This window comes from Pelobates fuscus, chromosome 5, assembly GCF_036172605.1.
Source record: "Pelobates fuscus isolate aPelFus1 chromosome 5, aPelFus1.pri, whole genome shotgun sequence".
Classification (NCBI taxonomy): Eukaryota; Metazoa; Chordata; class Amphibia; order Anura; family Pelobatidae; genus Pelobates; species Pelobates fuscus.
This window is the reverse complement of record NC_086321.1, coordinates 95,000,032-95,021,183: the sequence shown is the minus strand read 5'-3', so window position 1 is coordinate 95,021,183 and position 21,152 is coordinate 95,000,032. Positions and strand designations below refer to the sequence as shown.

General features: G+C 37.4%; 1 protein-coding gene across 1 annotated transcript in view; it reads left to right on the top strand.

Annotated features, from left to right (window-relative positions):
• ADAMTS6 (ADAM metallopeptidase with thrombospondin type 1 motif 6) overlaps nt 1-21,152 on the top strand; it is a 249,235-nt gene that overhangs the window by 144,653 nt on the left and 83,430 nt on the right. The window contains exons 11-12 of the mRNA XM_063454066.1: nt 5,105-5,212; nt 19,913-20,058. Coding sequence (XP_063310136.1) covers nt 5,105-5,212; nt 19,913-20,058 — 254 coding nt within the window. The remainder of the gene's footprint in view (nt 1-5,104; nt 5,213-19,912; nt 20,059-21,152) is intronic.

Genomic DNA, 21,152 nt, shown 5'->3' with positions numbered 1-21,152 from the left:
CCATTAATGATATAGTTAATTTGAGGCTGGTTTTCTATGTTGGAATTGCTCTATTATTAGAGGTTCTTAAAGGGTTAATAACTGTTGCATATATTTCCCAGTACCAACGCAAACGTTTTGTCAGCCTGACCTTTTTATGTGTTCCAAATTACACAGTATCAGAACATTTTCGTTGTGTACTACGATATTGACCAGGGTCCTACGATAGACCACTAATGGCATTTAGCATCTGATAAGTAGGGGGTGTCCTAATAGAGAAATGTTGTTTAAAAGTAGAAATAAAGAGTATAGTTGTAAGGGATTCCCTATACTCTGACAGAGTATATCCGCTGCAGTTCTCCCAAATCACAAATGAAGCAGTGATTAAAGCGCTGAGCTACCCAAACATCATCCTAGACTTGATGAAGGGTACAACAGGAATTTCTTTAATCTGGCCAACTGGTCCACTTATATACAAAACAAGGATGCAGTAAAACACGTCCATAACACTCCAACAAAATGTCCACAAATTCCTGTGTCAGAGTGACTCGGCATAAAAACTTAAAATATCAAGAAACATAAAAAATAAATACAAAACAAATAGAAACTCCCACAAATTATATATAAATATATCAAAAACTGGTAATGGAGGCTGGGGAGATTTAACTCCTGAACAGGGTCTTTGTATGTGGCCCAGAGTCCTTGGGCAGGAGGTTAGCTAGCAGGCTCCTCCAGGAGTTTGTGACAAACATCCAGGGTAAGGAGCGTTTGTCACAATACTAAACTGTAATTGATGTAATAAAGTCAGTGTGATAATATAACAAACCTGTCAATTTTAAATACTCTGAAACAGGCTGACACTTCTCTATCATATCTGCAAAGGAAGTGTATGATCTCTTTTACCAATAGATAATTTTGTTTTTTTTCCCTTTATTTAACTTTATCTCAGTTTTGTTCGAATAAAAAAAAGTTAAAAGTAAAAATTCAAGAAGATTTTCTAGTCCAAGCTGATTATCTAATGGGGGCATAATGGCCAGTGTTGGATTTAGGGCTACATGGATCTGGAGGTGAAACATTTGATTGGCCTTATGAAAGAAGTTGCATTTATATTTACATAGTCCAACTAGTTATGAACTACACGTGTGCCATGTAGCAAACCTACTCCTGGCCCATACTACCTCTAGACTCTTCCTCTTATGTGATGACAATGTCTCATTCCTGGCGTTGAGGCTTCACACACAACATAAAACCCTAATTTATGGGGCACCATTAGTAAATAAAGAAAGTTTGATTAAGTTGAGTACCAATGTAGTGGCAGCAGCTTCTTGAAGAATCAACGAAGAAAAGCTAAACCTCGACATTCATATTGCCGCTGCTATGGTTCTTTTTTAAAGCACGGCCCGGAAAACAAGTATGACGCTCCACTGTATGGCCTTTCATTTTTTTCTGGCTTACTCGTATTGAAAGTACACCTGGGGTATTATTAACAGAAATGGCAGTAATTAAAAAAAAAATAAAGTATAGTAGGTTGTCACGATACTAGATAATTTAACACAGTAAAAAAATAATTAAATGGACTACACGAGTGAAGTTTATGGATCAACTTTCTGAAACGACTTCAGGCTCTTTTATTGAAAACAGCTGTTAAGAGAGATTTCTGATAGGGTAATGGGAATATAAGCAGCTTGAAACATCTTCTATTATAGAACAAAGCCTACACCAGGTTTAGTTGGTCCCTTCAGGCACAGAAAAAAAGTACTCAGCATTATAATTAAGCTGCAGCAGACTTTCTTTTTCATTTGACTATAATTGGTAAATGTTAAGATTGCCGTCTTATACATTGCTTAATTATTTGTCACTTTCATGCAACCTTAAGATTTTAAATGTTATTTTAGAACTTACAATTGTATTTTTTTTTTCTTTCGTCTATATTCCTTTTTTGCTGGAATGTATAATTATGTCAAATAGGCTATTTCATTTGCGTTGCATTATTTGTAGATAATTACTGTCAGTCTTGTCAAGGCAGTTTTAAACACCTGGCAGGCATTTATGTTCAAAGCCCTTGCAGCCTCCTGCCTGGATGTTGAAAGAGTCATCGTGTAAGTTTCAGGAAGCTACTTGATTTATACTACACAATAATAGATCATATTTTTTTATGCCTGTTATTATTCTCACCTTTTATTAAACTTTCCAAACAGTAAAAATAAACGTTGCTGTTGGTTAAGGAAAACAGTTTAAATTACTCTTGGTAAGACTGTATTAAATGATTATCTGTCAGCTCAGTAGTGTTTATATAGTGAATGTAGGGGATAATGTGTGATCTGCACATTGTGCTTGGAGGATTGGCCTCAAATATATACAGGGATAAAACCAATCTTTATCCAGATGTGGACACCTAACTCACCTTTCTCATGGTGTAGACACTTGTTTGAAGTTCTGCTGGCACAATGTATTTGTTATGTTCTGTACAAACACTCTAAATTAAGTTAAGGTTACAGTTCTATTCAGAGTTAAAAAAAATGTCATCAGATTGCCAAAGTATTACCTCTTTTAGTCTTCTAAATGAAATGCCTCATGGATAGGATAGTGTTTCCCTTCATCTATTATCATATTTATAAAGGGTGTATAGTTTTTATGTATTTAATTCTCCTTTTCCTTTGATTTGTATAGATAGACAGACATTATCAGTGTTCTTGGCATAAAGACACTTTCATTTTTACGGGTAGAATAATAAATACTGGTTTGGGGACGCAATGTAGTTTCAATGGGATCTACTATTTTTTTTTCTGTTGAGTCAGTGAGGTAACTACCACAGTCACTGGGATCGTAGCTGTGACCAGGCCCATCACTCCAGGGGGCCGGTCGCCCTGTTGACCACTGCAACCGTTGGGATGACATACTTCAAGACCAGTGCATGACAGCACCAGCCCAGGGCGTGCAGCCGCTGGGTGACCGGCAGGAGGAGAGTGCACAGCACAGTGCTCCCTTCCTTCCAGTCACTGCATGTAGTGTGGCCTAATGGGTCGTGGTCGGACAGTAAGTGTTCTCTGTGTGTACTGTGTGTACTTCCTGTCTGAAACTGAAGTCCTATACCCGTGGCACAGGAGGGGCTGGGAGAATGAGACGCATGGAGGGGCAGGGGGGATGAGACACATGGAGGGGCTAGAGGGGGAAAATTAAACACATGGAGCGGCTAGGGGAGAATGAGACAAATGGAAGGGGGGATGCGACACATGACAGAGGGGAATGAGACATATGAGACATATGGAGAGGGAAAATGAGACACATGGAGGGAGCTGGGGCGGAATGAGACATATGGAAGGGCTGGGTGGAGAACGAGACACATGGAGGGGCTGGAGGGGGAAAATTGGCATATGTAGAGGTTGGGGGGAGAATGAGACCCATGAAGGGGATGAGACAGATGGAGGAGTTGTGGGGGAGTGAATGAGACACATGGAGAAGGTGAAAGGGGAGAGGATGAAACACTTGGGGGGGCCCCAGGGCAATTTTTTCACTGATACACGGTAGTTTCTAGTTACGCCTCTGTGTTGGGTTATTAGGTCTGGCTTCCTTTATGAGATAGTTGTACTTTCATGGTAAGTGCTTCCAAAATTCTTGTCATGTACCACATGACAACATGCTAAAATCATATCTGCATGATGAAATATAGCGGATCTGGGAGAAACCTGGAGGGGTTTGGGGTGAAGTTTGGGTGCCTGAGAGCTCTGCACACGAGGTGTTAATTGTGTCCTACATATAGCAGCATTGAATGAAAAAATTCATATGAAATATAAACTGTTCTACCTCTACGATTATGGTAAAATTTAAGTTCAGTTTTATTATTAACAAATTATTGAAAAAAAAGACACTTTATATCAGATGTCAAGCTGTCAAACTTTGAAATATACCATATCATATCGAATAATAGAACATTATACTTCTAATACTGAAGGTGGATTCATTGCATTTTAATATAGTTGTATCATATTCTATTAGGCTATGTTTCAGAATATGACTCTAAATCAGAGATCTAAATAACATTCCTGTAGGCGCATTATAAAGACAGAGTGCTATGTAGGGGAGAGTAGGACATCAGAAATTATTACATTTGATAATACGTGAGTATTCGTGGTAGTATCAATCCTTTCTTGTTAAATATCTATGCAGATCTGTGATGATTCAGACACACAGTCCTAATTGCCTATCCATTTTTGATGGTATGGGCTAAAAGACTGTTATTTAAAAAAAACTTGTATAGTGTTACTCTGTGACTCAATTGGAAAAAAACAAGAAATGTTATTTAACATTGGAAACGTTTAGCAGTTTCTGACGAAAGCTTCAGAGAGAGTAAGCATGATTGCCTTTTATGGTTGAGAATTATGATGCTATATTGAAAGATAAATGTATTTAAGGATGCAGGACAGTTTCCCGTTTAAGCGTGTAATTCTGAGAATGACTGGGGAACTTAATTGGCCATTCTTCTCCGAATCATCAACCCAGCGAGGTCCAGTGTTCAAAAGTGGCCCATATATCATCAGCATTTTTCTAGTGTCAACATATTCAACAGTGTTATAATTATACAACAGAGATATATAGTAATTGACACACAAATAATGTGAACAGTTACGTGACACGACGAGGATCCTGCTTAAATAAGCTTACAAATTGGGATCTTTGAAAATCTACGAACCCTATCAATCTAATGAGTGGCTTGCATTCCAAAGAGTTCAATCAATTAGTATGCCTTTTTGGTTCAATAGGTAGAGATATTCTCCTTCACATAAATAAGTAGAGAAGCCATTGTCTCAGATCAACTTGGAATGATATTGCTTAGAACTCTGCAGAGTTTTTGGAGTGATGTGATTGAGTGTAATTGCATTTGTATGTTCCTTGTGCTGCCCTTGATTTCCTAGGAATTTTTATAATGTAGTCTGTTAGACAAACTGAATTCTCAAACAGAATGAGAAATGAGAGGGCCACACGCGGCCATGGTCCTTTTAGGCGAACAGATTGTCTAGCATCATGTCATCATGATAGTCATTTCTATCTTCTTGCAATTATAATTGAAACGTTATAGAGTTTTAATATGTAATTCTGATCAACTTGCTTCTGCCTTCTTTCCTAGGAAGTGTGTAGAGAGCTCTGGTGCCTCAGTAAAAGTAGCCGATGCGTTACCAACAGCATTCCTGCGGCTGAGGGAACCCTGTGTCAAACTGGAAGCATTGAAAAAGGGGCAAGTCCATATATACTAATGTCTTTGTCATAGGAATGTTAACAGTGTTGCTTTGTTAGAGAAAAATAATTCAGTGTTGTGCCTTCAATTTATGGGCTTTCAATTCAGAGCTCTATGGCAAGGGCATGCACAGTTTCACAATGTGAAATATTACGGGTGCATTAGGAAGGCGTCTTGACTTTTCCTCCTTAAGGAACATAATAGGAGATAGGAGCTGATAAAAGGGCTTAGTAAACATACCTTCCATACATTACTACCCTTTGATTCTTATGTTTGCCTTTCTCTAATCTGAGCCACAAATCATTATGGTGTGGCTTAAAAGGCATGTTAGAACTGTAATTTAACTTTTACATTGTGACTTGTTGAATTAGTGATGTTTAAATCATGACATATGTCTTAAATTACCATGACATGATGCGTTGTTTGTGTTTTGTACTTTTTAATTCGTATTATTTAGTATTCATTATTATTTAGACAGACATGTTATGCATAATGATCAATATATTAATAATTATAATTATTATTGGTATTATTATTGTCGCCAACTAATTCCGCAGCACTTTACAATATTATGAAAGGGGGAGGGGAGGGATTTACAATAAATGAGACAATTACACAATGATATAGGAACAATAGGTAGATGGGGGCCCTGCTCAAATGAGCTTACAGTCTAAACGAGCTTACAGTACAACATGCTGTAGTGATTATGGTGCCAGAAGTTCATAATGTTTCAAACTTGCTGTTCATGTGAAGGTTATAGATAAAGTATTGACACACAACACCAGGAATACCTTAAGGAGACTGTAATTCCACTAGCAGCCTGCAGCCTGGACTCCAATGATGAAATGGCAGAGGCAGACGTATGTTATGCTTCACACAAGTGTGTAGTGAGTGCACCAGCAGAATGCCATGTTTAAAGCCTACACTTCCACTCATATGAACCTATGTGGTGGACTCGAGTATCATATACTAACCAGAACTAATCTAGTGTAATGTACTGCTGAATAATAATAAAGTGCTCTATGAAAGTATATGTGTGTGTGCTCCTGTGTATATGTATGTGTGTACATGTATGTGTGTGTATATATATATATATATATATATATATATATATATATATATATATATATATATATATACACTGCTCAAAAAAATAAAGGGAACACTTAAACAACACAATGTAACTCCAAGTTAATAACACTTCTGTGAAATCAAACTGTCCACTTAGGAAGCAACACTGAGTGACAATCAATTGCACATGCTGTTGTACAAATGGGATAGACAACAGGTGGAAATTATAGGCAATTAGCAAGACACCCCCAAAAAATAAGTGGTTCTTCAGGTGGTGACCACAGACCACTTCTCAGTTCCTATGCTTCCTGACTGATGTTTTGGTCACTTTTGAATTCTGGCGGTGCTTTCACTCTAGTGGTAGCATGAGATGGAGTCTACAACCCACACAAGTGGCTCAGGTAGTGCAACTCATCCAGGTTGGCACATCAATGCGAGCTGTGGCAAGAAGGTTTGCTGTGGCAAGAAGGTTTGCTGTGTCTGTCAGCGTAGTGTCCAGAGCATGGAGGTGCTACCAGGAGGCAGGCCAGTACATCAGGAGATGTGGAGGAGGCCAAAGGAGGGCAACAACCCAGCAGCAGGACCGCTACCTCTGCCTTTGTGCAAGGAGGAACAGAAGGAGCACTGCCAGAGCCCTGCAAAATTACCTCCAACAGGCCACAAATGTGTCTGCTCAAACTATCAGAAACAGACTCCATGAGGGTGGTATGAGGGCCTGACGTCCACAGGTGGAGGTTGTGCTTTGAGTCCACAGGTGGAGGTTGTGCTTACAGCCCAACACCGTGCAGGACGTTTGGCATTTGCCAGAGAACACCAAGATTGGCAAATTCGCCACTGGCGCCCTGTGCTCTCCACAGATGAAAGCAGGTTCACACTGAGCACATGTGACAGACATGACAGAGTCTGGTGACGCCTTGGAGAACGTTCTGCTGCAACATCCTCCAGCATGACCGGTTTGGCAGTGGGTCAGTAATGATGTGGGGTGGCATTTCTTTGAGGGACCGCATAGCCCTCCATGTGCTCGCCAGAGGTAGCCTGACTGCCATTAGGTACCGAGATGAGATCCTCAGACCCCTTGTGAGACCATATGCTGGTGCGGTTGGCCCTGGGTTCCTCCTAATGCAAGACAATGCTAGACCTCATGTGGCTGGAGTGTGTCAGCAGTTCCTGCAAGACGAAGGCATTGATGCTATGGACTGGCCCGTCCATTCCCCAGACCTGAATCCAATTGAGCACATCTGGGACATCATGTCTCGCTCCATCCACCAACGTCACGTTGCACCACAGACTGTCCAGGAGTTGGCAGATGCTTTAGTCCAGGTCTGGGAGGAGATCCCTCAGGAGACCATCCACCACCTCATCAGGAGTATGCACAGGCGTTGTAGGGAGGTCATACAGGCACGTGGAGGCCACACACACTACTGAGCCTCATTTTGACTTGTTTTAAGGACATTACATAAAAGTTGGATCAGCCTGTAGTGTGTTTTTCCACTTTAATTTTGAGTGTCACTACAAATCCAGACCCCCATGGGTTGAAAAATTTGATTTCCATTTTTTAATGTTTGTGTGATTTTGTTGTCAGCACATTCAACTATGTAAAGAACAAAGTATTTCAGAAAATATTTAATTCATTCAGATCTAGGATGTGTTATTTTCGTGTTCCCTTTATTTTTTTGAGAAGTATATATATATATATTTATATATATATATATATATATATATATATATATATATATAAACGTGAGGAGTTCTTAACAAACAATGGTAGTTCTTAAGACCCCATATAATTGTTGCATGTTTTCCCTGTATGTGTTCTACCTGTTCTTTAGACTATAGTTATCAAGCAGTGCAATAATGGGCCTGGAGGTTACCAATCTCCTAGTACATATGTGTGGTCCTGTTGATGCCAACTTCCACCTGACAGCAGTTGGGCCAACACTCCCAAAGTTGTATGTCTAGGAGATGCCCCGCTGTTTTCTCTCCAGTTGCTGCTCTGCTCCAAAGTAGAATGCTGAAAGAGAAGGACCTTCAATTATCAGTACATTCCAGTGATATATTGATGTTCCTTTCTTAAAAAAAAATTGTAAGAAAAGAGTTTGTTTCATTTTCATGAGGTCATTGGTTGATAAAAGACATAACAGCATCTGTATTAAACAGTGTATTATATGGTGTATTACGTAAGGTTACGTGTAAAGATAATTCTGAGTATACTGTAGAACAGCCTTCCTTTAACAATATACTAATTTTTGTATATTGTAATGTTAATAATTTGGCATAACATAACAAGTTGCTTGACCCATTTGACATGTGAAGGGTCAAATGCCACATGGCAGGCTGGGTTTATGTTAACAATGGCAACTGTCATGTCCTCTTCAGTTGGTCTCTTCCTATATCAGCTGGGCTAGTTTCAACAAAGATTACAGGGCACTTAGACTTGCAAACTGATTTTTAAAGAACGAGAATGAAAGCTTTTGGGGCGGCTGTCGTTGTTTATTAATCCTTGCTGACGGCTTCATTCAGGAACTCTGACCTGGTGCCACCTAAATGGCTTTTCCATGCTGACTTCAGATATGTTAGCACACTGTGCTAAATTAATTGATTGGATATTAAACAGTATCTCCTGGTGACCACTAAGCAAAAGCTACATCTGTCATTAAAATTATTAAACTAGTGAACACCTCATTTCTTGTTGTCAATCTGCCAATTTTGTTTCCAAAACAACTGTTTCAGTCATGTAAAAAAACAATATGAAAAGTGTTGTTTTTGAATGAATTGCATATTTAGTGGTTGTTAAGTCAAGCCCATTTCATTTCTGTGATTTAAGCTACTGAAAACAGGCTTATTGTATAACCAGAATTGATGCTGATTCTTTACCTCCAGACTTAAAACAGTGTCAAAATGTGATCTTACTGTGGGCTGTGCAGTTGCACTTAATTTCTTTAACTCTTTTATTGTTTTAAAGTCACCATAGTTCACTGTGCTAAAAAAAACAAGCAAGAAAACGTGTTATTAGAATACAGTATTCATTTTTTTTTTTTTTTAAAGTCTGTCCATGGTAGGGGCCTTAGTATGTACCAAAAATGCTTGGATCATCAAGCAGAAATTGATGACGGCCCTCTTCCCAGTGCCCATATCAAACTCCCTGACTCCACTTCATAAGCCTTGACGGTACTCCTTCTTGACCCCTAACACTCTGCTCCAGCTGGCCCCTTATTAAACTTATCCTGTGTTCTTCTGTATATTCAAACCTTTTGTAGACCAAAAGTTCACCTTTAGGAAGGTATGCCTTTAATCACCTTCCTCATAGATTGTAAGCTTGTTGGAGTAGGGCCTTCTTTAACGCTTGTGTCTGTTATATTCCATATGTAAATTACTTGTTATGAAATATTCCCATTTTATGATTGTAAAGGGCTGAGGAATATATTGGTGCTATGTAAATGACAATAATAATATTAATAATAGTAATAATCTATACATTCTAATTAAATCAGCAAATGTATGGATTAAAAGATATGCTTACCTGATGGTCTTTTCCTCCTCGTACAACAAGCAGACTTTATAGAGACTATGTATTTAGCTGCCCTCAATTGACACATGAGGAATTCCACAATGTCTGTCTTACAATTTATATAAATTAAAATGTTCTCAACAGCATACTGGAAGAATCCATGCAGGTAGAAAATTGCAATGTTAAATACATTTTTAACTCTACATGTGCTAACAATTTGGCTAACATGTTATGGTTAATAGAAATTAAAAAAAATAGGAAAGTTATGTTTGTTATAACAGATACACTTTAAAGATGTAATTATACATACAGAGAACAAGTTTACATGGCTAATAAATCTGCCATCAATATACTCCCCACCCTCATGCCACCAATTTATTCCTCTCCCCATCTGAATATCACAATTTCAACCCCCCACCTGCAACTAACACACCTTACCCTGAGTTCTATTCCCAGGCTCGGTTTCCTCTTGTTACCGATGATTGTGTTTGGTGGTGTCTGCCAAGGGTTTGCAAGAGGCATGAGACCGTTGGCTGAAACTACATAACTAGGGCCCATGTATTAGGAAGCATGGGTCTTTAGCTATCAAATTTCAGTGGTTGCCAGCAAACATTATACAAAGGTAACTGCGAGTGGAAAAGATTTTGGCCAGAAAGATCTAAGGCTGACTTTTCCACCAAATTCTGGAGGCAAAAAAGTAGCAAAAGTCAGTTTAGACTGACTTAACTGAAATGTTTGCATTTGGGCAGTGTTTTTCTAAATCTTACATACACAAGTAAGATTATTTATCTGTTTTGATTTGGTATTTTCATCTGCACTTTATTTTACAAAACATCCTTTATGATCTCCACATTCTCCATAAGATCAACATGGTACCATTATGCATTACACAAGGTCCAAATACTGAAACACCAAGTCTTTCACCAACAATCAACCATCCAGTTTAACTTCCCTATTAAAATATTTGTTCAGACTTGATCTAAATATCTTTAAAAGAGCTGCATGTTTTATATACTGAGTTGCAGCCATATAATTGAGAAGTTTACCTGTTTGGCTCAAGTATCATGTGCACCTAATAAAGTGGTCTCTGAATGTTTATGTGTGCGTGCCTGTGTATATGTGTATATGAATATATATTTATTTATTTTGTTCTGTCATTCTCTTGTCTTCTACCAGAGGTTTGGGAGTCTGATGATTCTGAACAGTATCTTCTCTTCTGGCCAGTGATCTCAGATGTCCCACCTGGAATCTGTTGAATCCACTCTCCCAACTTGAGGGTCACAGCCCTGAGTGTGTTAGGAGCAGATACCAGCTGGGATATCTGAGATCGCTGTCCAGAAGAGTGCAGTTTTAGGAATAGCTAAGATACTGTGCAGAACCCTTAGATTCCCAGGTCTGGTAGAGGACCCGAGAATGGTAGACAGCCACTGGAGGAGGAGTTAACCCTATCAGGTAATTATTGCAATAATTACATGCTCAGGGTTAAGGGTGATGGGACACTGCACCCAGACCACTTCAATGAGCTAAAGTGGTCTGGATGTCTATGGTATCCCTTTAATCCAAGTAAAAGCACACAGTTTGAGCACCTTAATGACTGCAGTTCACATAGCATCTTGCCTGTGTGCGTCTGTCTGTCCTAGTCAGAGTGCATGCTTATTACACCCAACGAGCAATCTCAAATTATGAAAGGGCATATACATTGTTTCTTGGAGTAAGTTTCCACTTGATTGCTGGCAATGGCAGTACTGGGACAAATATTACATTTTAATGCATCTTTGTACTGGGAGACTTCAGCCAATATTTTTGCTGGCAGACTTTGCTTCCTTAAATAGATATAATTGTGGTAGCAACCAAAATAAAGTGGATACAGGAGATTTTTCTTAAAGGGATTTAAGCAGCCAGATTGCACATACCATGTAATGTTAAAGAAAATAATGCCAAATAAGTAGTTGTGATATTAAAGCAATCCCAGATTCTGCTATGGGTACTCTTCTGTATTTCTTCTTCATTGTTGAGATGAATGTGTGCATTACAGCATTCACATTTACACATTTACTCACAATTCCTGGCATGACATATAAAGGAGAGGACTTGATACTCTTGCCCCTATAGCAACATCAATAAACTTAAATTGTTATGGGGTTGAAGTGCTCCTTTCCATTCATGCTTTTGTGGAAATATCTACTAAATGGTTGAAAATAAATTCTGCAGAGTTTTCCTTTAAAAGCACAAACACAATTTAAGTCAGATTAATGCCTTGTTTTGCAGCCAAGGTCTATTAAATGCATGTATGTTGTGTTGGTGCCGGGAGTGTGCCAGCAGTGTCATTAGAAACATTTACAGGGCCCAAGTCTATATTTGAATACCAATATGCAATTGCACCTCTTTCTTAACCCCTTAAGGACCAAACTTCTGGAATAAAAGGGAATCATGACATGTCACACATGTCATGTGTCCTTAAGGGGTTAAAGGGACACTGTAGTCAATATAACCATAATATAACCATTTCATCTCATTGAATTAATTATAGTTCCTGGAGTCCCCTGGCACTGTCTTTCCATTTAGTTTTAAACCATGTTCGAGCAGTTTAACACTAAAAAAGGGTCCCTGGCCACCGCCCAGTCTGGTGCCTTCTGGAGGTGTGACTAAGGCTGAGATTAAACACTTCCTTGTTGTCGTACCCATTCATACCGTCTGTTAGAACACTGACAGGCTGAAATCAATCAGCTGACACTCTCAGCCAATCACAGGTACCAATTGCTGCTCAAGCTAATACTCCCTCATTAACCAAAGCAGCACAGAAGGGATGAGCTGCTGGGGACTCGTATTTAGTATTAAAACTTAAAAACTGTTTAATGCTGAATCAAATGACAGTACCAAGGGACTCCAGACACTATAACCAGTTTAATTACCGTAGATGAACTGCCAGACTGTGGACCACACGAGCAGCTGTAAGCACTTCACTGGAGTTCTTTCCCTGTAATGCCATCAGCCTGAATGGTACCTTAACTCCTATGCTTGTAGACAGAGCTTTGTTACTCCTCAGAAAGGTATTGGTCAAGACAAAAACTGTGGAGAAATCTTTCATAGTAACTATTGACAAAATAAAAATAAAAAAGGGTGAGAGAAAAAAGTAATGAGAGTTTGATTGGGAAACTCTTCTCTTGCACTGAAGTAAAAGCAATATTGCAACAATTTATGCATTCCCTCGTAAACTTGTAGCTATGATTATGCCCAAAGTTTGTTAGGCGGCAATGGCCAATTTCCCCATATAAGAAAGTGAGGGCCTTCTATACTCTTGAACTTTGAAAATACTGTCATGAGTGTTATTTTGCTAAAATTGCAGTTAAATAGTACTAAAGTGTTACTCAGGGCTCAAAATGTGAAGTCCTACTATGCTACTAGCCAGAAGAAAAAGGTACTTGCCACGGCAAGCTTGGAGGGTCCGTGGCAAACTACATAGGGAAACATTTCTACATTACAGGCCTGTATATTTACTTGTCAATGGCTAGTGGAGAGTTGAAATTTATAGCCCTGATTTTTCCCATTTGAATTTCAACCAGTGGCGAACAAGATTGAACAGGAGTACTCGCTATAAAATGGCTGTTCCCTGAGTGGCACATATAATGATATATTAGATCTGCTTTATGCAACAAAGTAAACATTGCATCAGTTAAGATGAAAAACAAAAAACCTCTCAGTTAAAAGAATCTATCGTTGGTTCATGCAGGTATGACCGGGTCATTTATAGTTTACTTTAACAAAGGACTGTAAGCAGCTTTGAAACAGTTTAATTTTAGTTTCTATTCTCCAGGGCAGCTTATCATCTGAATTGGGTGATGAAAAGACATTCAGATTCAGGTTCCTAAAAACGATAGATAAACGTTTCCCTACCACATATAACAAAGTAACTATAGTATGTCACCCAATTGGAAATGTTACGTGTTTGCACAAAGATTTGAGACTGCCTGGTTTGTTTCGTATACAGTACCTTTCAAGAAGGTTATTGAGTCATTATTTGTATTCAATGGTATTGTCAGTTTCCTACTAACCAGACTTTATTAATTGTCATTTTTTTTATTGTTTGTAGTTCATATTTGTTCTCACAACTCCTGTCTTACTAATTTGTATTTTATTTCTCACATTTTAAATGTTTTTTTTTTATATTATTGTTTTGCAACTGTAGTGAGAAAAATTGCCTTTATGGTCTTCTCTTCCACGTAGAAAATGTATAGTAATTCATAAAATATGAGAATGTTGATTATCTTCAAATTCACAAAAAAAATGAAATGTTGAATAACCACAGTTCCGCTAATGTTTCAAATTTGTTATAAAATACAGAGAAATCCACAGATGGACCCATGAAATTGTATTGAAATCATTATTAAAAACAAACAACCCAGTAAGAAATGTATTCACATTAAAGAATTGGCATACTTATACATGAAAATCCACATGTGAAGTCTCCAGTACAGAGGTATAAATAAAATACATATAAATAAAATACACAGATCATAGGATAATGCTGTTTTTAAAAAAAACAAACAAAAAAAAAACAACCCATAAAACCACAGTACAAATGCTTACTTGCTAATGTATATGAGAGTTTTTAAAGACAAGTCCAAGTACGTTTTATGGCCTCCTGTTAATAGGCCCACCTGCTTTCTTCGTTCACTAGTCCAAACTCTGAAAATAGCGCACTGCCGTTACCCACATAACAAAAAAGGTAATGCTTTCTGATTAACATATGAAGACTGCTGGGGTCCTACAGCACAGTCCTGCCAACCAGTTTTGTTTTCTGACTTCCTCAAGGCAGTACGCTCTGACAAATACATCCCTTCCTGATTTAAGTACTCTTTTAATTGATGAAACTCCTTCCAACATTTAATCATTTTTTTCTCATCTTATGAGTGACACCAGGAAAGACAAACAGTACCTCATATTAGATATTTACTTGTAAACCCATCTTGATATCAAAACACATCAAAATAAAATCTATATTAAATATCTATGCTAAAACCCAATACGCATAACCAACTAGAAATTCTGATAAAAATGGAGCCTAACTAAAATAACGCATATACCCATTAAGTTATAAATAAGAAGAAAAAGAGGCCCGAGATTCCCAAGCAACCAAACAATATGGTGCTCGGTATTAGGGCTGTCACTAGCTCTGATATATGGATCCTTGAAGGATACAATTTAAATAATGTATCCACTCTAATGTAATATGCTTTGTATAAATAAAACATTCTTTACAGAGAAATGGGGATTGAATATGTATTATAAATAAAACATTCTTTGTAGAGAACACAAGCCTTTATAGCATTTTGAATTTTTGGATAAATTTTTTAAATCTATAGATCAGATGGGGTGTCCACTATTTTCTTGATTACCAAATTTTGCCCTAATGCAGAATGCCATTTTATGGTTGCTAGGGAATCTTGGACCTCTGTGTCACTTTAATGTCGATTAATGGGTATTTGCACTATTTTAGTTTAGCTCCCTGTTCATTAACTTCCAATATTAATGACACCTACAAAGTCTCACCAAATAATACACGATCAGGTTCTGGCTGTCCTATTCTGGAACTCATGCACTCTGTAAGAAATAAAACTACTTTATTTGTAGACAGTGTTGGTAGGATTTTATTATTCAAAATAAATAGATAAAGTACATAAAAAAAATTGTAATATGTAATATTTAAAAATGTATAACTCAACCACTGACTGACTGTTAACACGTATTCTATAATGTAGATAATGGGGTAAAATAAATGTTTCTATGTACTATAAAAACAGAACTTGCAGCTTCTTGGGGGACGTTTTTGAGCAACTGTGTTGCTCGAGATCTGTAGATCACAGTTGTAAATAGACATTTTTCTACAATTTGCAACTCAATACAAATCTGTAGCAGCCTCAAGAAACTTTGACTGAACACCCCATTAATGCTGGCTAAACCCCAGGGGAAGGATATTATCAGCCATATTTGTTCCATCCCTCCTTCAGCACCATGGACAGCAATTAAGAAAATGGAAAATCTCTTATGCAAGCATTGAGGATATATGTTTGAATTTACTTTTAGCTCCAGTCATAAGATGACCTACTGCACAATGTGATGCAGTAGAATATACCCATTCCTTAAATTATGAGGGGCCGATTTTATAATGCCCTGTATGTCACTGTGCACATTGCAGAGAATTTGTTCCAGACAATAATGGGTGCACTTACTTATGCATATGATTAAGCATCCACTTTGTCCTGGCATGCTCAATACACCATTGAGGTAGTTAATTGCCAAGGATATTATTTTTAAGAATAAACCAATAGAAACTTGCGCTAGATTTAATCGCCCAATCACTGCACAGACTCATGGGAAATGGCAAATAGATTCGTATTCCCATTCTCTTAGGCTTTGACTGTATTGTATATTCTATGTAAAACATTGTCTAAGATAGGGCTGCCAGATAGCCATATTTTTGCCAGATACTTGTAATTTGTTTATTGTAGACTGAGACGTTAAAGTGCCTCCCTTCAGTTTAGCTCCCACTTGAGCTTTAAAGAATGTAGAACTGGTCAGTGAAATGATGGTGATCTGACAACCCTACTGTCTTACCTGGAATCTGAACCCCTTTTAAACTGTGGAATAATGCAAATTAAAACAGCATCACCATATATTTAGCTTTATCTTATCTGAATATTTAGTACTGTGTTCAGTCATGCCTATCCAAGCAGCCATTCACTCAGACTGACATAGATTTTCACTTGCTTCCATTATTATCTGTCACTTTTTCTTATACCTTATTTGTTACATTATTCTTAACAAATACATGTATTTCCTATATGCTACAAACTTAAAGTCTAAACTGTTTTAAGAAACTGTTCCCTTTAAAACCTCTCAACAAATGTTATCTTATTTGTAGTTTGCAGCATTTGTAATAGCTGTTTGAAGACTCTATAGACAGTCCTGCTGATTAGATCAGACGAGCAACTAACCCTGTGATGTTGGGAAGATCACTGAGGATAAGATAAACAGCCATGATTATTCTATGTCTCTCTCTGTAACATGAAAAAAAAACACCTGCATGCAATGCCTGTATCTATTTGGTTCTTAAAATAAAAAAATATATATATTAAAAAAAAAAATTGTCAGGGACAGGGATATTTCATGGTATTTAAGTTCATTGGTATTCCATCCCTGTTAAAAAAAAAAAAAAATACATTGGTTGTGGATACAGCGTGTTCTAATTATTTTTGCATGATGAAACTAAAGTCACTTCTTACTATATGCTATGATTTCTCTGTGGCTTGTGGAAATGCATCTTTCCCATTCCATCTATGTCTCTCTAATTCTATTCTGTGTTTTTTCTTGTGTGAATGTCGGCTTTTCTATCCCTGGCATCTTTCAGATGCCTCATCTGGGAATCTGGCCCTGATCCCAGTGACCGGCATTCACCCTCACCCTCTACTTGTCTGCTGTCCATTCCAGTCCTGAACTTTATAGGGCGATGCCAAGGGGACCAATTGCTTGGAAGCTGTGGTACTGTATGTGACCTGCCAAGAGTATTCTGTGTATCAATCTAATCACTGCTTGCGGCATCCCATTTTCTGAATGGAACTATCCTACAAGCCTGATTGTTGAAAAGACATGAAAAGTGCTTTCTCATTTCATCATTCATTATGTAACCACAGAAAACACTAAGAACACCCAAGCTTTTATTTTATTCTGTTATCCATTTAGCAGTGAGCTGAATTATAAGGAGCCTCATTTAACCCTTGAGCGCATGATTATTAAATTGACGATGTTTGTACATGCCAGTTTTTTCTGCTGGGTTATTTACTAAACAGTGAAAAATGGCGAATCGAAAACTGAATTTGCAACAGTTTGGCCAAAATAGACACGGGTAAAAAAAATCCCTATAACTACTCCTGACTGGGTTATTATGTCCTACTTTCCCAAACTAGGCTGAAAAAAGCTAGTGTCGCTTGTACAGTTCACAAAACAGTAAATAGTTGAGAAAAATAACCCATAAATAAGTTTAAAATCCCTACTGCCTCTATTCCACATTCACCCATTCTCACTTAATTAAAGGACAAGTGAGACAACATGATTTGGCAGAGGCTTGTCGGAAAGATTAATCACATACATCACAGCCTATTTACAAAATTGTCATATTATTTTGGGATCAAACAGCCCTTCTGGTAAGGGTTGGCTCATTCTGGTGAGAAAATATACATTTCAATAGTTATCCTTTGCAGGTCTGTATTTTTTAAATACCGGTTATTTGTGGAGTAAAAAGATTAAATATTAGAGGTTTTTGTTAAGGCTCTTGAGATTCACTTAACAAGGAACGTACTTTAGAGTTAAAGAACGTTTTCTCAATCATGCTTTTAATTATCTATTTCCAATTTCGTATTATAAAAAAAATATTTGAGTCTATATTCATGAGTGTAAATGTAAAATGACCTGTAACTCCTAGCATTTTGCATACAAGTACAAATACAAGGGACTTATTGAGAAATCCAAATCAGAGTATGCTGAAATGGTTGTTGTTATATGGCTCCAAATCACTGTTCAATGAATAGACCCTACTTGATCTTGTGTAGTGGTAGACTGAAATAATTTGTTAATACAGTTTCAGCCCCAGGGATGGCACTTTGAAGCAGAAATGTCAAAAACATGCTAGTTATATTTTTTATAATAAATTTAAGGGGCTGTCAAGTTTTTAAATTTTTTAAAGATAAAATATAATTTTGATTTAATTATGCTATTTCAGTCACATAGGTGCCAATAGTCCTCGTTTTGCCAGGGCAGTTCCTTGTCAGCAGGGTCCTATCCCTGCAAAAATAGGTTATGTGTACTTTGTGCTTGTATATGCTGTTATTTTAGGGTCTTTCTGCTTATAAAAGAGCACATTAGCAACACTCTTGCATGGATGACTTTGTTGGCAAAAGCTCATTCACTGTTCCCAGCCCCTTACAGCTGATCCAACCCACCTCCCAATCCAATTCTGTATGTTCCAATGTTGGAAAGTAGGTCAGTAGAACAGAATTTGGTAATTCCAAAACCATGAATTACAAGTGGCCCTTGAGGACTAAAAATGATGTTCTATGATCATAATCATATATACTCGTTAAGATTTTTGGGAGGAGAGAGAGGTAGAATCCCTATCTCTCCTGCTATTTCCAACACATCCTTTAATAGTGTCTTTCAGTAGTTCTTGCTTGTAACTGGAGAATACCTGTCTCCTTTCATGTAAATATACTATCATTTAAAAAAAAAAAAAAAAAACGTTTTATTGGCTAGCGAAAGAGGGATGTTTTATATTTAAGGTCCTTTCATTAGGTTGTCCAAGTCTATGGTCTAGGAATATGTCAACCTTAAAACTACATTGACTCCTCTAGATTGTAAGCTTGTTTGAACAGGGTCCTCGTGAACTGAATGTTCCTGTAACATTTAGTAATTGTATCATTTATTGTTAAATTCCCCCTTATAATATTGTAAAGTGCTGCAAATAAGTTAGCGTTATATAAATGCTAATAATAATAATAATAATAATATGTGCAGAATGGAGCAACTAAGGCTGAATATTTATTGAGTTTATTGTTTATTAAAATAGTGCTATATAAAGTCCCTAGAAATAATTTTGCTATTAAATTGATTGTACTGCATGAAACCACCAATGGCTGTAAAACTGACTGCAGGAAAATAAAATGCTTGTGACCCAAAGTACAGTCTGGATGGAATGTGCAAAGGGCAGTTAAGAACTAGACAATAAGCATGAATATTTAGCTACTATAGATATTTTAGGTTTCTGAACGACAATTTTTGTGTAGTTTAGCTAGGATGTTAGAGCATTATATGACATGTGGTTCAGAAACATTTGAAATGCCAAGGTTAGCCACTTGTTTTAGTTATCAAAGTGATTAGTAGTGTAATTGCATGACGGTATGATTAAAGGTGCAAATACAGTTTTTTTTGTGTGATATATCCCTTTAAGAAAAGGGTGGGTGGCCAAGCACTGTGAGAATGGTAGACATCAGAGAGAGAAAAATATATATTATTCTTTAAGCTCCAAAGCTAACATTCTGTTCTCTGTTGTTGATTTTTTTTTTTGTTAGTGGTGCTACCAGGGAGAATGTGTAGCATTTGGGACTTGGCCAAAGAGCATTGATGGAGACTGGGGACCATGGTCCGTTTGGGGTGAATGCACAAGGACCTGCGGTGGTGGAGTTTCTTCCTCTATAAGACACTGTGACAGTCCAGCGTAAGTAACTAAAGTAAGCCAGCACCAACAAACAGAACCATTTGGATACTATGTAGAATGGTTTCTATTTTCTGTATATTTACTTTTCTATCAGTTTAACCATACCTCACAAGTGTCCCTATTTAGGAGGGACAGTCCCTATTTGGGCCCAAATCCCTCTGTCCCTCTCTTCTATCCTATTGCCCTTTTTTTCTAGGAGCTCCATATTGTTGGTGTGACTGAGTGTATGACAGAGTGCCACAGTAATAATACTCACAGTTATGTGTCTTTAAACTACAAGGAATGTTTAGAATTTCAGTCTGTGTCAATATGATACAGTGTTTTTCTTCTAAATTACATTTTAGTTGCATAAATTGTTGTTAGTCACACCCCACCTGAGTCACACCCCTAAAATGATAGCGTTCCTCTTTGAAATGATGGGAGGTGTTGTTTAACCATTTCATTGTAAAACTGATATGCTGGATGGCCTGGCACAAACTATTATTGCATTTCAATTGCTGCACATATTGATTTTAAGAGATAATTGTATTTTCATGTTGAAGTGAAGAGTTTTTAAGAAGTAGGTGAGCATCATGGTAAATGTAGTTCACAAATATTTGCAGTGCCTAGTTATATTCACCTCTATTGATTTGGATTTTTATAATGATGTTTGTCTCTAATGGAAGTTACTCTAAAAATGTAATGCCTCTTCAACACATCTTTTCTCTTTCAGTATATGCCCTTTAAACTCTTTACAATATGCCAGAACTATCCTAATAAATTGGGATTGACCTAACCCATGGGCTCTTGAACTTTCTTTGGCAGGGCAATATTAAGGTGTCTTACACAATTTATTTTTGTACATAACTTTTATAACATAAAAATAAAAATTGCAAGACTCTCTCCAGCATCAGAGAGGGTTTCTGAAACACTGGGGAAGGTAGTACATCAACAGCAAACTATTTATAATGATCGGTTGCCTGGTTAATTAGGAATATAATGAGCCTGTTCCATCCACTGAAATAGCTTGCTGACTCAAATGTTGGGCCATATCCCAAGACAGGGCGTTAGGACCACTGTCTTAGCTATAAAAGGGTTAAATGTCCTATTTCAAA